The 15,224-nt window shown below is 37.1% G+C and overlaps 1 protein-coding gene across 12 annotated transcripts in view; it reads right to left on the bottom strand.

Moving 5' to 3' along the window:
* The window catches only part of LOC144370360 (transport and Golgi organization protein 1 homolog), a 175,923-nt gene that overhangs the window by 50,415 nt on the left and 110,284 nt on the right, over positions 1-15,224 (bottom strand). Inside the window, exon 2 of one of the 12 annotated variants that reach the window (XM_078031110.1) lies at positions 11,176-11,295. The exons of 10 other annotated variants lie outside the window; for them this stretch is intronic. Coding sequence is in view for 1 of the 2 variants with exons in the window: in XM_078031106.1 (XP_077887232.1) it covers positions 201-354 (154 nt within the window). In the remaining variant the exon portion in view is untranslated. Of the gene's footprint in view, positions 1-200; positions 365-11,175; positions 11,296-15,224 lie in introns of those variants that run through there. One more of the 12 variants, XM_078031106.1, reaches the window with a different exon arrangement.

Consider the following 15,224-nt stretch of genomic DNA (forward strand, 5'->3'; position numbering starts at 1 on the left):
GAGCAGGCTGGCTGGGGCGCCAGCAGAGCCAGAGGGGACACACGCAGGGTCCCGAGGCTCTGTCACTCCTGCTCCCCACCCGTCATCCTGCGACCCCCCTCACCCAGCCCTCGGGGCTGGGGACCGGGAGATCGGAGCCCCATGCGGCCCCAAAGAGCCACAGTGGAGACCCTGGGCTGCCCACCCGCCTGCACACTCACTGCTGCATTTGTCGTCTGCACAGAGTTTGTGTTTCGACCAGCGCTGGCCGGTGTTTGGGTCCGGTTGGCCCGGCACTCGCCAGTTCGGCCGCAGCACGAACAGCCAGAAGAGCACCATGAACAGCCAGAAGACCAGCACCTGCGCCACAGCCATGTTGTGGTCACCTGGGTGAGCCGGTGAAGTAGGCTGCGGCGGGCGTCTGTGGGCGAGTAGGAGGTGGGGCTCAGGGGGCGTGTGGGTAGCCAAGCGCAGAGGGGTGGCGCCCGGGAAGGCTTAAGCCTTTCCCGGGTGACACTTCAGCAGGGATATCTGGGGGTCGGTCCACAGACTCTACTGGAGAACACACGGAGCTGGAGCTCCGTCCTTCTCTAGTCCAGACCTTCTCCTCAACTGAAGACCTTCTCCTCTAGTCGCTGCCTTGGCAACTAGGACTCTCCTTCTCGTCCAATCACCTGCCTTTGCTTCTGTGCCCTCACAAGCGACCCTCCACATGATTCTAGTAGTCACCCACCCATCCCCCCCCCTGCCAACTGGTCCTTTCTGGCTTTCCTCAACGTCTCATTTCTGGTTCATCCTGAACTAGCCCACTCCACCATCACTCCCATCCCCCATTCCTGGTCTGGTACCTCCTTTTCTGAACTACCAAATCCCACCCCTGACTTGTCACAGCTAGTCTATGGTTCCAGGCTCCCTCCCCTTCAAACTCCTAGAGGTTCCTTGAAGCCCCACCCCAAGATCCCTCTGATTAGGAAAGGGGAAGGTGAATGGAACTGTGAGTGAGGGTGTAAACTGGAGACAGTGGCCTGCTTTTTTTTAAGGCGGGGACAGGTGGGGGCAGAGAGATGGACATTAGTCTTCAGGCTAAGATCTTGAGATTCTTATCTTTATCCGTAAGGGAAGAAATTATTTAATTCAAAAGCATATTTTTAACTCTCATTTTGTGCTACCATTCATGCCAGACGCTGGACAAAGCCCTAGCATGGTGTGGGAGTGAATGAAAATCAAAAGACAAGATATCTGGTCCTGGTCCAAAAAAGTCCACAACTTAGTGGGAACCAACTGACAAAACCGATTGTCAGAGAAGAAAGCTAGTAGCTAACATTTCTTGAATGCTTTCTTTATGTCCAGTTGTTATTCTGAAGGTTTTATACATATCAATTCATTTAATCTTCATAACAATAGTACCTTACAGTAGTAGTAGGTCCTATTCCAATCCTTATTTTAGAGTAAATTGAGGCAGTCACACATCCAGTGAGTAATGGAGCTAAGTATCAAGCCCAAGGAGTAGACTCCTTTTCATCACAACCTATCAACTAACAAGCAATTGTACTTTCTGACAAGAGGAGCAAAATCTGATTTAAATCATAATATAGCTGAATTACTGATATGTACAGTTAAGGGGGAAAAGGCACAAGCTAGCCAGCCCAAGGAAGAGTGTCTGCAATGCTCCCATCCTGGGTGGAGCCATTCTCGTTTGTCTGTGACCAAGGGCTTGTTACTATAGTCTCTGCTAAGGTTATTCATCAACCTCCAACAATGAACCCATCAGTTGTTTCTCCAAATTAACTGAATCTTTAAAACTTAGAAAAAAGAATGTATTCCACCATGTTCATAATGTTAAATAAAGAAAACGATGGGAAAAAAAGGTGTGCACAAACATTTGTCTACAGGGGCCATGAGAGGTCCCCGTTGGTCCAGTGTACTTCTGCACTTTCTAGAGAACCAGTGGATCATACAGAGAAACTGTCTATCTGAGTCATTCTTCATTTCTTTTCTACCATGTATTTATTATGTTATAAAATGTATCTAGTAGGCATCTCTAACAACATGTTGAAAACTGAACTCATTTTTCTCTCAAAATCTGCTTTCAGTCTTCCCTATCTCAGAAATAAGAATGACAATTTAATTCCCATTATCCAGGTGCTCAAAGCCCAAAACTTACAAACCACCTTTGATCTCTTTTCTCTCACATTCCAACTCCAGTCCATTAGACAATATTATGTCTTTATTTTTATAATTTATTGAGATATAGTTGACCTACAATAAATTGCACATTTAAGGTGTACGATTTGATAAGTTTTGACATGAATATACCCATGAGACTATCACCAAAATCAAAAAAGTATTTCATCCTTCTTTGTAATCCCTCCCCTCTCCTTTTCTGGGCTGTCTCCAAACATCTCCTGTCATCATAGATTGTTTTGCATTTTCTAGAATTTGATATAAATTATAAAGCATTTTATTTATTTATTTTTCTGACTTCCTTCTTTCCAAATAAGCATTTGAAACATGCCCAGAATCTGACCACTCCTCTGCATCTGCTAAGCCAATATACAGGCCAAACCCACATCATAAGTCAACTGAATGATTCCCATAGCCTTCTTCTGTCCTTGCTTCTGCCCTCATTTTCCCCAATATCTATTGTCCTGATGGCAACTAGAGTGATATTCTTCAATATAAATTTGATTGTGTCTCTCTGCTCAAAATCTTCCTATAGCTTCCCATTTCCAAATAAAAGGCAATGACTTTAGCCAGGCCTGGTCGTACTCATCTGTAATCCCAGCAGCTCAGGAGGCTGTCAGGAGGATCCTGAGTTCAAAGCCAGCCTCAGAAATGTAGTGAGTCCCTAAGAAACTCAGTGAGACCCTATCTCTAAATAAAATATTTTAAAAAGGACTGTGGGTGTTGCTCAGTGTTTAAGTGCCCCTGGGGGTTCAATCTCTGGTATCAGGAAAAAAAAAGCCATGACTTTATTATGGATTGCCCTGCCTTATTATGGACTGTTCTTATTCAATGTGACTCCTCTCATCTTCTTCTCCCCATTTCCTAACATTCTTCTCTTGTCTGTTAGTTCCATTTAAATACACCAATCCCACCCCTGCTTCAGAGCATTTACACTTGCAACTTTGCCTCAACCTTAACTGCCCAAATCATCTAACTAGCTAACTACCCCCTCACTTTATCATGTCTCTGTAACAGTGGCATTTCATGTGATAAAGACTTTTCCTGGCCATCCTACACAAAATATAGCCTCTTGTCATGACTATCAAGCCCATTACCCTGCCTTTCTTTCTCTTCAGACTTGTCTTACCACTTTAGACTTCTCTTACCACTTGCCTTACATTTGTTTATCTACTTGACTGCTCTGACCCAACCTCAAACACAATTTCCAACAGGAGCAGGAAATTAGTTATTTTGTTCACTACTGTTACATCAGTGACTAGGGAAATGCCTAGAATGTATGAGAGAGTTAACAAATGATTTGATGGATAAACTCATGGTTCCAATAATATTATAAATATACTACACTATTAACCTAAACACATATATTAACTATTAAGCCCCCATATATAAATAGTACTGAGAGGAAATAAGCTATGAGAACAAGGCATTTAAGGTCCACCTCTCAGCAGCATGCATCCTCAACTCCAGGAATGTACCCCTGAATGTGTTTGTTGAATAAAAACATACTTGTGTGGAGAGTAGTTGTTTGGTTACATGATACTGGAATATTTAAGTAGATCTTTTAAAACTAGTTTTAATTTTTTCTTATTTTTCTTATTATAGAATATGGTATGTTTTAGATTTTTTCTTATTGTAGAATAGAAATTAATGATAATTCATTGGTGGAAAAATCAGAAGAGCAAAATGATCTAATTGCATATTACCTTCTTGATATTTACTTTGACTCATAATCAGATATACTTTTATATGCATAGTCAGTGCTTCCAGTTACTGAAGAACTAGCTGCTTAGTTTGTAGAGTTTTCAATATTTTGATTTATCAGTATTATTTTTTAAACTTATTGCCTTAAAGACATATTAACTAGTCTGGTGGATAATGAGAAGAAAATTTCTCAACTGGCCACAATAAGGTAGTGGTAGTTCTTTCTACCAGGATACATACAATTAGTGGATGAATCAGCATTCACTTTTACTCATAGCATTTAAATATGTGGCATTGATGTTTAACAGGTTTAATATAAGGTTATATTAAAAACCTTCAGAAAAGGAACAGGATAGAATGTGGTGGTGATTGTTGGCATGGAGATAAATAATCTCAAGTGAATTATTCTTTAATACCTCAAAGGGAATTCTTACGGGGTAAGGGTTGAGTAATTGTTAAAGATAAATGTGACCAGTTTGGGTTGAGGGGACATAAAATTCTAAGATATGAAGGGTTCCTAATGTCAGAGTACAATCTAAATGAGACAAGAAAAACATATCTGAAACAAATAATTGGCAGCATAATAACATATACCATTGGAAATTTGTGAAGGCACTTGCCTAGGAGCATTCAGTAGGCCTACCGCTGCTGTTACCAGGAAGAACCTCATCTATTGTAAATGATGTGCCAGAGAATAGTGTTAAACATTTATGGAAGACTAAATCTCTCCAAGAGGGGCAACAGATTTACCCTCGCATATGAAACATTGGAAAAAAAAGTGGACAAAATACAAACAACAGTTCTCAGATATTAGATAATAAGCAGCATAAGAGTGACCTCTAAGATAAAGTTAGGCATGAGAGATGAGTGCTAGGATTATCCCAATTTACTCCCTGGAAAGAATTTTTCAGGCCACACCCAGAGAAGGGAAACTCAAATAGAAAATCTCCTGAGTTGAAGAGATGGATTTTAAAGTCTGAAAAGACCGATGCAGCTAGAAGTCCCAGAGCAGAATAAAGGAGACAATAGAGAACTGCAGAGGCAGGGAGAGTGTATACATGCACTAGCTCTCTAGACATCTATGGAGGGTTCCCCTGAAGTCTGCGGCTATGTAACAGTGGGCTCACATGTAAGGCCAGAGAAAGAACCTTCAGAAAGGAACAGAATGGAAGGTGGTGGTGATTGTTGGCATGCAGATCAATTTTTGTAATCACCAGCTAGAATGGAAAATCTATAATAAAAGGGCATCAAGTAACCTAGTCAGTAAAAGGGACAAAATAGCCCAAGATTTAAGGTAACTCCTGTCTAGCAGAATCTTAAAAAGATAAAAATGTTTCCAAGATAGTTCAGAAAAAAAGCTGTACACAGCTCAAGAATATTTAAAAGAATACAAAATGTTTCCAAGATAGTTCAGCAAAAAGCTGTACACAGCTCAAGAATATTTAAAAGAATACAAAATATCCAGTACTGAACAAGGTAAATTCACAATGTTTGGAATCCAATAAAAATGTATGAGGCATGCAAAGAGCGAGGAAAATATAACCCATGTTGAAAAGAAAATTAATAAAAATGATCACTAATTACACTGTGATAGAGTTATTATACAAGGAAATTAATACAGTTGTATACCATATGTTCAAGATGCTATGGAAAAGCATAAGCATGTAAAGGAGAAAAAGAAGATATAAAAATGTCTGAATTAGATAAAATTAGATAAAATCAGATAAAACAATGGCTAAGGTGAAAATTACACTGAATGAGATTAACAGCAGATTCAACATTGAAGAAGTCAATATCAGCAAACTGAATAGGCAGTGATAAAGACTCCAAAATCAAACACGGAGAAAGAGACTGAATTGAACAAAGCATCAGTATGCACAGCTTCAACCAGTCCAATATATATGTTACGGTAGTTCCTAAAAGAGGTGGGAAAAACACATTTGAAGAAATAATAAATAAAAATGTTCTATATCTGATGAACACTCAGATTCAAAAAGCTCAATGAATAAGAAAAATGATAAAGATGACACAAATTTACACTAAATGCTTAAAACCAGTGCTAAGAAAAAAATTGAAAAGCATCTACAGAAAACAGATACCATTATGTACAAAGGAGTGAAACTAAAATGTCAAAATTCATTCAAGAACCATGCAAACCAGAAAACAGTACATCAACATTTTCAAGTTCTGAAAGAAAAAAAACTGATATCCTAGAATTGCATTCCAAATGAAAATATATTTCAAAATGATATAGTCTTTAATGCAAAAGAATTAAGTTAAGCCCTACCCCACATAAAAATTACCTCAAAATGGACCACAGACATAAATGTAAGAATTCAAAATGGACAACACATATATATGTAAGAACCAAAACTAAATGTAAGAAAGCATAGGTAAGTCTTGGGGTAGACAATGACTTTGTATTTAAGACACCAAAGGCCCAAGCACCAAAAGAAAAAATAATAAAGTAATGAACTTCATCAAATTTAAAACTTTTAAAGGCTACCATCGAAGAAAGTGAAAACACAATCATAGAAGAAAACATTTACAATTCATGTAGTTAGAATATAACTACCTAGAATATACAAGCAATTCTTATTGTTCAATATGAAAAGACAAATGGCAAGAAATTAGAATAGACATTTCTCCAAAGAAAATATTCAAAATCAAATAAGCAAATGAAAGTATACCCAGCACCATTAGGGAAATGTACAACCTCAGTGAGATACTACTTCACATCTATCAAGATGGTTATAATCAAAAAGATAATAATAAGTTGGCAAGGATGTGGATCAATGGGAGCCCTCACACACTACTGGTAGGAATAGACTACAGACCTAAATGTAGCAGCTAAACCTATACAACTTCTGGAAGAAAATATAAAAAGCTGCTTGGCAGAGGCTTTTAAAACTAACTAGCTCTCTCTGCCTCATGCTCTCTTTTTTCCTCTCTCTCCTCAAAAACTTTGTCTCATGCTGGGCGTGGTGGTGCATACCTGTAATACCAGTGGCTCAAAAGGCTGAGGCAGGGGGATTGCAAGTTCAAAGCCAGCCTCAGCAAAAGTGAGGCACTAAGCAACTCAGTGAGACCCTGTCTCTAAATAAAATACTAAATAGGACTGGGGATGTGGCTCAGTGGTGGTATGACCCTGAGTTCAATCCCCAGTACCAAAAACAACAACAACAACAACAAACTTTGTCTATTGTATATTCATTGTTATGGAAATGGAAAGGTAAGCTGACAGACTAGGAAAAAGTATTGGCAAAACATATCTCTCTCAAGAGAATGATATCTAGGATATACAAATGATTCTTATATCTTATTAATAAGAAAAATCACCCAATTTGAAAAGATGGGCAGAAGACTTTTTTTCTTCACCAAAGTAGACACAAATATGGTGAATGTGCACATGAAAGGATATCCAACATAAGTTGAAATGTAAATCAAAACTGCAATGTTATTACACATACAGTAGGATGGACAAAATTTAAGACTCATCATAACAAATGTTGACAAAGATGAAGACTATGGTATCTCTCTTAGAACTGCAGACTATAACATGTAGTATAAACAATGGCACAAACTGTTAGAAAACTGTTTGGCAGTTGCTTTAAAAATTAAATCACATCTGTCGAGATATTTACTCCAGAGAAATAAAAGCATACATCCACACTGAGACTTGTGCACAACTATTCATGGTGGTTTTATTTGTAATAGTCAAAAAATCCCCAATGTTGGACTGTGGGAACATGTCTGTCTTACATGCCTCAGAACCCTTATACTCATATTAACCATATAGTAGACATTTGATTACTAACTATTACATGAATGTAGAGATTGATTTTTTTACTGTTAATAGAGCTTCTCTTTTATTAAATATAACAGACAAAAGAAAATCACGTATAGCACAATGAATTATCACAAAGTAAACATATCCACTGAACCCTAACCCAGGTCAAGAAATTGGACATCAAATGCACTTTCATGAGCCGTTTCTCATTGCTCCCCTAATTATTCCCTCCACTCCCCCAGAGGTAGGCACTATTTTAACTTCTAATAACAAGGATTAGTTTTGGCTGTTTTGTTACTTTATACAGTGTAATCATACACATGTGTTCTTTGGTATGTGGCTTTTTTAGCTCCATATGTATTTTTATAAGATTTATCCAAGTTGTTGAATGTGAATGTACTTCTTATTTTCATTGCTTAATAATTTTCTACTGTATAAATATAACCTGGTTTACTTAAAAAAAAATCCCCAATGTATATCAATAGGAAAATAGATAATAAATTTTGGAAACATACTTAGCAAGAATAAAGAACTATTGATAATAGCAAAAACAGGGAGATTCTGAATGAAATAAACTAGACAAAAAGTAATATGTATTGAAAAATCTTTTTTTTTTTGTACTCCCTAGTACAAATATCCAGGGGTGCTCTACTGCTGAGCTACATCCCCAGCCCTTTTTATTTTATTTATTCATTTATTATTAATTTTTTTTTTGCTATCAGAGATGAAACTCTTGGGAACTAAACCACTGAGCCACATCCCCAGCCCTCTTTTGTATTTTATTTAGAGATAGGTCCCAATGAGTTACTCAGGGCTTCATTAAGTTGCTAAGGTTGGCTTTGAAATCCCAATTCTCCTGTTTCACAATTCTGAGCCACTGGGATTACAGATGTGTGCCACCATGCCCAGTTTAGTTTTTATTTTGAAACAGAGTCTGGCTCAGTTCCCCAAGTTTACCTCAAACTTTCGATCCTCCAGCCTCAGCCTCCTGAATATCTGGGATTACAGACTCTGCCACCACCTTCCAGCAGATTCAGTTATATTTAAAGGTAGAAAGTTATAAACCAGGTGAATCCTAGTAAAGGTCTTAGTAGAAAAATAAAATAATAGCACTATGCTTGGTCACAATATGGTAAGTCAGAAAATGACAAGAAATATCCATTTTCTGTGAGGTTGACCAGAACAGTATCATTTCTCAATGGATTTCAAAGGGTCTCCTTCCTTCTTTCCCCCCCGCCCGCCCACCTTTCTTTCTTTCCTTCCTTCCCGCCCTCCCTTCCTTCCTTCCTGAGTTTTGGCGTGTGTGTGTATGTGTGTGTGTGTGTGTACATCATCCTCTGTGCCAATGTAAGAGATTTAGGCAATGGATCAACCTTTACACCTGTGCCGAAGGACCCCAATCTTGGATCTATCTCCAAGGGTGGAGGTGACTCTAGATCCTCATTATAATCTCGAGAATGGGAACTCCTAAATTATAAACAGGTCTTTCTTGGTAACACCAGTTTCCTCCTTGGTAAAAGTTAGTGTAGTGGGAGGGTGGCAAGGGCCCTACCCTGCCACAAAATAAATACTAAAATGTATTTTGGTACAAATTGTAAACACTAAAGAGTTAAAAGTAAGGGATGAGTCTTGGGATTTGAGCTAGACCTGGATAAGTACATAGGATTCAGATTCTAAAAAGAGAATAAAAGGCAAGTGAATTAAACAGCATAAAAGACTCAGCAGAAAGAAGTATGTTTAAAGGACAGTAAGGACACCTCATTTTGCTAAGAGGAAAGGATTCTATAAAGGATGACATATTTGTGTGCTTATGTCAGACTATGAAATTCCTTGAAAATCAAGCATAAGGATTTAGACTTAATAGAATAAAAATGCATAAAATATTAGACTTTAAGTAAAGGGATCATATAACTTAAGTGGAATTTAAACAAGTATCTTGTCCGTAAATCCAGGGAAGATGGAGGTTTAGGCTGGGCATGATGAGTAGGGCTGAGGCACTCCCCACAATTAAAAAGTCATGTCGAACTGTACTGTACTAATGGAAGTGAGTCATATACAAGGCAAGGTCTTCTGCCAGCATCTACTGTTTGTCTAGCCCTGACAAATATTATTCCACTTTCAACTGTACAAAGAAAGAAACTCAAACATCTGAAATTGCCACTAATATATGGCATGTATATGAGTTCCTGTTTCTGGTTCTGCCTAATTTACCTTGGCATTCTTTTCACGGAGGTCAAATATTTGGTGTGTTGAAATAAATGCAGAACAGACATTGGTGACTTGTGGCCTGCACATCTCAATTTCCACAGTGCACTGTTGGGCTTTATCCATTTAGTTTTCAGAAATATAAATTACTTCCTTACCAGAACAACAGCAGAAGTAAGGAATACAGCCAAAAGGATTGTAGTCAGAAGTCTAATTGTGTGACTATAGGCAAATCATTAACTTTTCTGAGTCTCAGATATTTCATCTATACAAATATGGGTCAAAGTTAAAATTTTATAATTTATTTTTAAAGAAGAAATAGAGATAATATATGAAAGATTGCCCATTTATGTGGTTTAAATAATTAAACAGCAAAATCCTGGCGGTTACAGCCAATATAGACAATTGACAAAGCAACAAAAGTCTTGGCAATAAATGCTTTCATTACTAAGGAGACATTTTTAGATAGTTCCTACTGTGGAAACTGTTCTCTTCTCACTGAAACAAAGTAAGGCTGATAACATCCTCTCAAAGTGTGCTTGGAAGATCACAAGCACCTCTTGGAGGAGACAGGGAGAGTGGAGGAGAAAATATGTTCTTCGGGATAACATATAGTCTACCAGAGCATACACCGAAGCAAAGCAAACCCTCCTGAATCTTCAGCATTTTAACTGATGCATGCAGTATAAAATTAGAAACAGGACCATAAACACTATTATGAAGACTATACTCAGTGGGGGACACTGAACAAACATATATGGGAAAGTAAGTTCTCTGTGATTAGTATGAAAGCTCAGTCTTACCCAAATCCACATGAAATTTGAAATGGTTTGGAATACATAAGAAGATCAGTGAATGACATCAAACCCAAATGATGAAATAGAGAATCTGAACATGATCTTTCTCTTATTTCTCACTGATCCCTTAGAACCACCAATAGAAATATAATATTAACTCTACATGTAAATTAAATTTTCTAGAAGTCATATTTTAAAAAATAAGACAGATGAGCTTCATTTAATAACACATTTTACATAATTCAATATATTTAAAATGTCATCCTTTTAACTTGTAATCAAAATAAAAATATAACTGTTATTTTACATTCTTCATAATAAGTCTTTGATATCTGACTTATGGCACATCTCAGTTCAAACTGGGCACATTTAAAGACAGTCGCAGCATAAGAAAGTAGGGATTGTAAATTAACACCAGGCCATATCATATACTTGCACTTATTTTAAAGAAAAGCCACGTTTAATAGTATGTTTTAGGTTTTAAAATATTTTTGGCCAACCTCTCTTGGTACTTACGCAGAAGTGAGAAAAGATGATTGAAGGTATCTCAACATCCCTCTTTTTTTTTCACTCAGAGGTTAAGATTTCTGTTGCAATAGCTAGGGATTGCATTGTCATTTTAGATGAATCTCAAGTCTATAATCAAAAAGTGTAAGTCATCATTAGGTTCCTATACTTGTCATTCTTTTATTATTTTTCATTGTTATCTTAAATATATTTACTTCTTGACAAACATAAAGAAATAAAGAATTATATTTAAATGGATAATAAAAAAATTTGACTGCATAAAATCCCTTTTCGTTTTAGGTAGACCTACTGGTACAAACAAGTCACCTGGGTGGTCTATTTTTCTTTGGTAACAGGGATTGAACTCAAGGGCTCTAGACCACTGAGTCACATCTCCAGCCCTATTTTGTATTTTATTTAGAGATAAGGTCTCACTGAATTGTTTAGGGCCTTACTTTTGCTGAAGCTGGCTTTGAACTCATGATCCTCCTGCCTCAGCCTCCAGAGCCACTGGGATTACAGGCATGCAGCACTGCACCCGGCACCTGCTCTGTTCTCTTACTTAACTGCAACTGTGTTTTCCTTGGTAGATTACTTCTTTGCACCAGGGTTTCTTGATAGAACTCTATTGGTACTTTGGTTTGGACTGTTCCTACTAGCTGAAGGTTATATACTATCTATGGGCCTGGCCAAAAAATGTTAGTAGTTTCCTCAGTGATGGTGAAACAACAACAAAATGCCCCCAGGCATTTCTAAACTTCTCTTGATAAGACTAGTATTACTCTCCCAGTTTGAGAGTCACTGCTTGAGAGTCACTTGCAGAGTTAGTTAAACTCTGATCATTTAACAAAGCACCTTTAGTTGTAAGTATCCTATATTTTGTAGTTTGCAAGTATTCTGTATTTTGTAATTTCTCTTATCAGCTAAAAAGAAAGGATTATAAAATCAACATTTAAGGCCGGGCTTCATGATGCACATTGTAATCCCAGTGGCTCTGGAGGCTGAGGCAGGAGGATATTGAGTTCAAAGTCACCCTCAGCAATTTAGCAAGGCCTTAAGTAATTTATGGATTTCCTACGTCAAAATAAAGAAAAATGTAAAAAAAGGGCTGGTGATGTGGATCAGTGGTTAAGCACCTAGATTCAATCCCCTGTGCCCATCCTCCACAAATCAACATTTTAAAAACCAGAATCACTAAAACATCAAAGAAACTCAAAGGTCCTTGTAAACACAACTGACTTTGCTTCAAAGGATTTTTGCTTTTTGTTTTCCACTTCAAGTTAACACTACCTTTAAAAAAAAAATCACATTTTTTAATTTATTTTTTTCTGACCTCTAAGAGGAATCTTACATTTTTCTACTTCCCTTTCCAAGACTATTCCCTCTTTTGCACTGTGTAATCTTGAATTTAAATCTGAATTAGTTGCATTGATTTTCCCTTGTGTTAATAGTCAAATTATAATACAATTTGAATTATTGAAATGCATATGGAGGGGTTTCTTTTCTTATTTTTAATGAAAACTCATATCTTTAAAATTAGCACCTAGGGGACTATAGGTGGAGACTTAATATGTAGAGTCATCAGCATGATAATTGTAATTAAATAAACACAAATCAGTTCATGATAGCTGATTTCATTTACTATTATAATCAGCTTTCTCCTCTATAAAACAGCACAATTAGTCCTAAATTGACATTCACTAATTGTATATTAGAGTTTCAAGGAAAACAATGAAGAGTTAGTGACTATCATAATGATTGAGATGTGTTTTGACATCAGTAATTATTATTATTTTTAAGATGGGGGTCTTGCTATTTTGCCTAACCTGATCTCCAACTCCTGGACTCAAGCAATCCTCCTGGCTTGGCCTTCTGAGTAGTTAGGACTACAAGTCACCATACCAGCCCAGTAATTATTGTTTAGTAGATCTCTTTCTGGACACTAAAATCACTACTAATATGATTGTATATGTTTGAAATTGGTTTTATGAGCAACATACAGATTTGATGCAATTCCCATCAAAATACCCACGAATTGGTGTGAATATACTTTGTATACAAAGAGAAATATGAAAAATTGTGCTCTATATATGTAATATAAATTGTAATGCACTCTGTTGTCATATATAAATTTAAAATAATAATAATAATAATAAATGTCATTTTTCCAGACCTAGAAAAAACAGTCCTGAAATCCATTTGGAAGAATAAAATATTCAGAATAGCCAAAACAATTCTAATTCAATAAGCAAGCTGGAGGCATCATCACAATACCTGACTTCAAATTATAGTACAAAGCTATTGAAATAACCACTGCATGGCTCTGTCATAAAACCAGATACATAGACCAATGGGAAAGAAGAGAAGACACAGAAAAAGATCCAACACAGTTAACAGTCATCTGATTCTTGACAAAGATGCCAAAAATATATTGGGAGAAAAGACAGGCTTTAAACAAATGGTGCCAGGAAAATTGGTTATCTATATGTAGACAAATAAGACTAGACCCTGTACAAACTTGAAAGAGATCAAAAGCCCAGGAATCAGACCAGAAACTATGCAAATCCTTGGAAGAAAATATAGGTTTGAGACTCCAGCATATAGGTACAGGCAATGACTTTCTTATTAGAACTCCTAAAGCTCAGAAAATAATGAAAAGTTAATAAACAGAATGGCATCAAATTAAAAAGCTTCTGCACAGCAAAGGAAACAATTAGTAACATGAAGAAAGAACCTACGGAATGGGAGAAAATATATTTGCTAACTACTCTTTTTTTAAAAAAAGAGAGAGAGACAATTTTTTAATATTTATTTTTTAGTTTTCGGCGGACACAACATCTTTGTTTGTATGTGGTGCTGAGGGTTGAACCTGCACTGCATGCATGCCAGGCGAGCGTGTTACCGCTTGAGCCACATCCCCAGCCCTGCTAACTACTCTTTGACACAGGATTAATATCCAGACTATATAAGAAACTTTAAAAAACTTAATACCAAAACCTCAAATAACCTAGCTTAATTGGGCAAATGAATTAAACAGATTCTTCTCAAAAGAAGAAATAAAAATGGACAACAAATCTATGAAAATGTTCAACATCATTAGCAATTAGGGAAATGCAAATCAAAACTACAGTGAGCTTTCATCTCACTCTAGTCAGAATAGCAGCCACCAAGAATATGAACAATATGGGGCTGGGGTTATGGCTCAACAGCAGATTGCTGGGGCTGGGGATGTGGCTCAGGTGGTAGCGCGCCCGTCTGGCATGCGCGCGGCCCAGGTTCGATCCTCAGCACCACATACAAACAAAGATGTTGTGTCTGCCGAAAACTAAGAAATAAAAAAAATGTTAAAATTCTCTCTCTCTCTCTCTCTCTCTCTCTCTTTCTCTCTCTCTCTCCCCGCCCTTAAAAACAAACAAACAAAAAAAACCCCAGCAGATTGCTTGTCTAGCACGTTCGAGGCCCTGGGTTCAATCCTCAGCACCACATTAAAAATAAATAAATAAAAATAAAGGTATTGTGTCCAACTACTTAAAAAAAGAATATAAACAATAATAAATGCTAAAGAGAATGTGGAGAAGAAGGGACACTTTTTTCTCTGTTGATAGGATTGTAAATGAATATAACCACTATTGAAATCAGTATGGAGGTTCCTCAAAAGACTAGGCAGGAAACCACCATATAACCCAGCTATACAACTACTCAATGTTTATCCTAAAGAATTAAAGTCATAATACTAGAGTAGTACATGCATACCCATGTTTATAGCAGCACAATTCACAGTTGCCAAACTATGGAACCAAACTAGGTGCTTATCAAGGATGAATAAATAAAGAAAATGTGGCATATACACACAATGGAGCTTTATTCAGTCATAAAGATGAATTATGTCATTTGCTGGAAAACGGATGAAACTTGAGAACATTCTGTTACACAAAATAAGCTAAACTCATAAGATCAAGGGAGCATATGTTTTCTCTCGGATGTGGAAGCAAGAGAGGAAAAAGGAAAAGAAAGTGAATATCAAAAGGAGATCAGTAGAGTGTAGGAAAGGGACCAGG

The sequence above is a fragment of the Ictidomys tridecemlineatus genome, chromosome 14 (assembly GCF_052094955.1).
Source record: "Ictidomys tridecemlineatus isolate mIctTri1 chromosome 14, mIctTri1.hap1, whole genome shotgun sequence".
NCBI classification, from domain to species: domain Eukaryota; kingdom Metazoa; phylum Chordata; class Mammalia; order Rodentia; family Sciuridae; genus Ictidomys; species Ictidomys tridecemlineatus.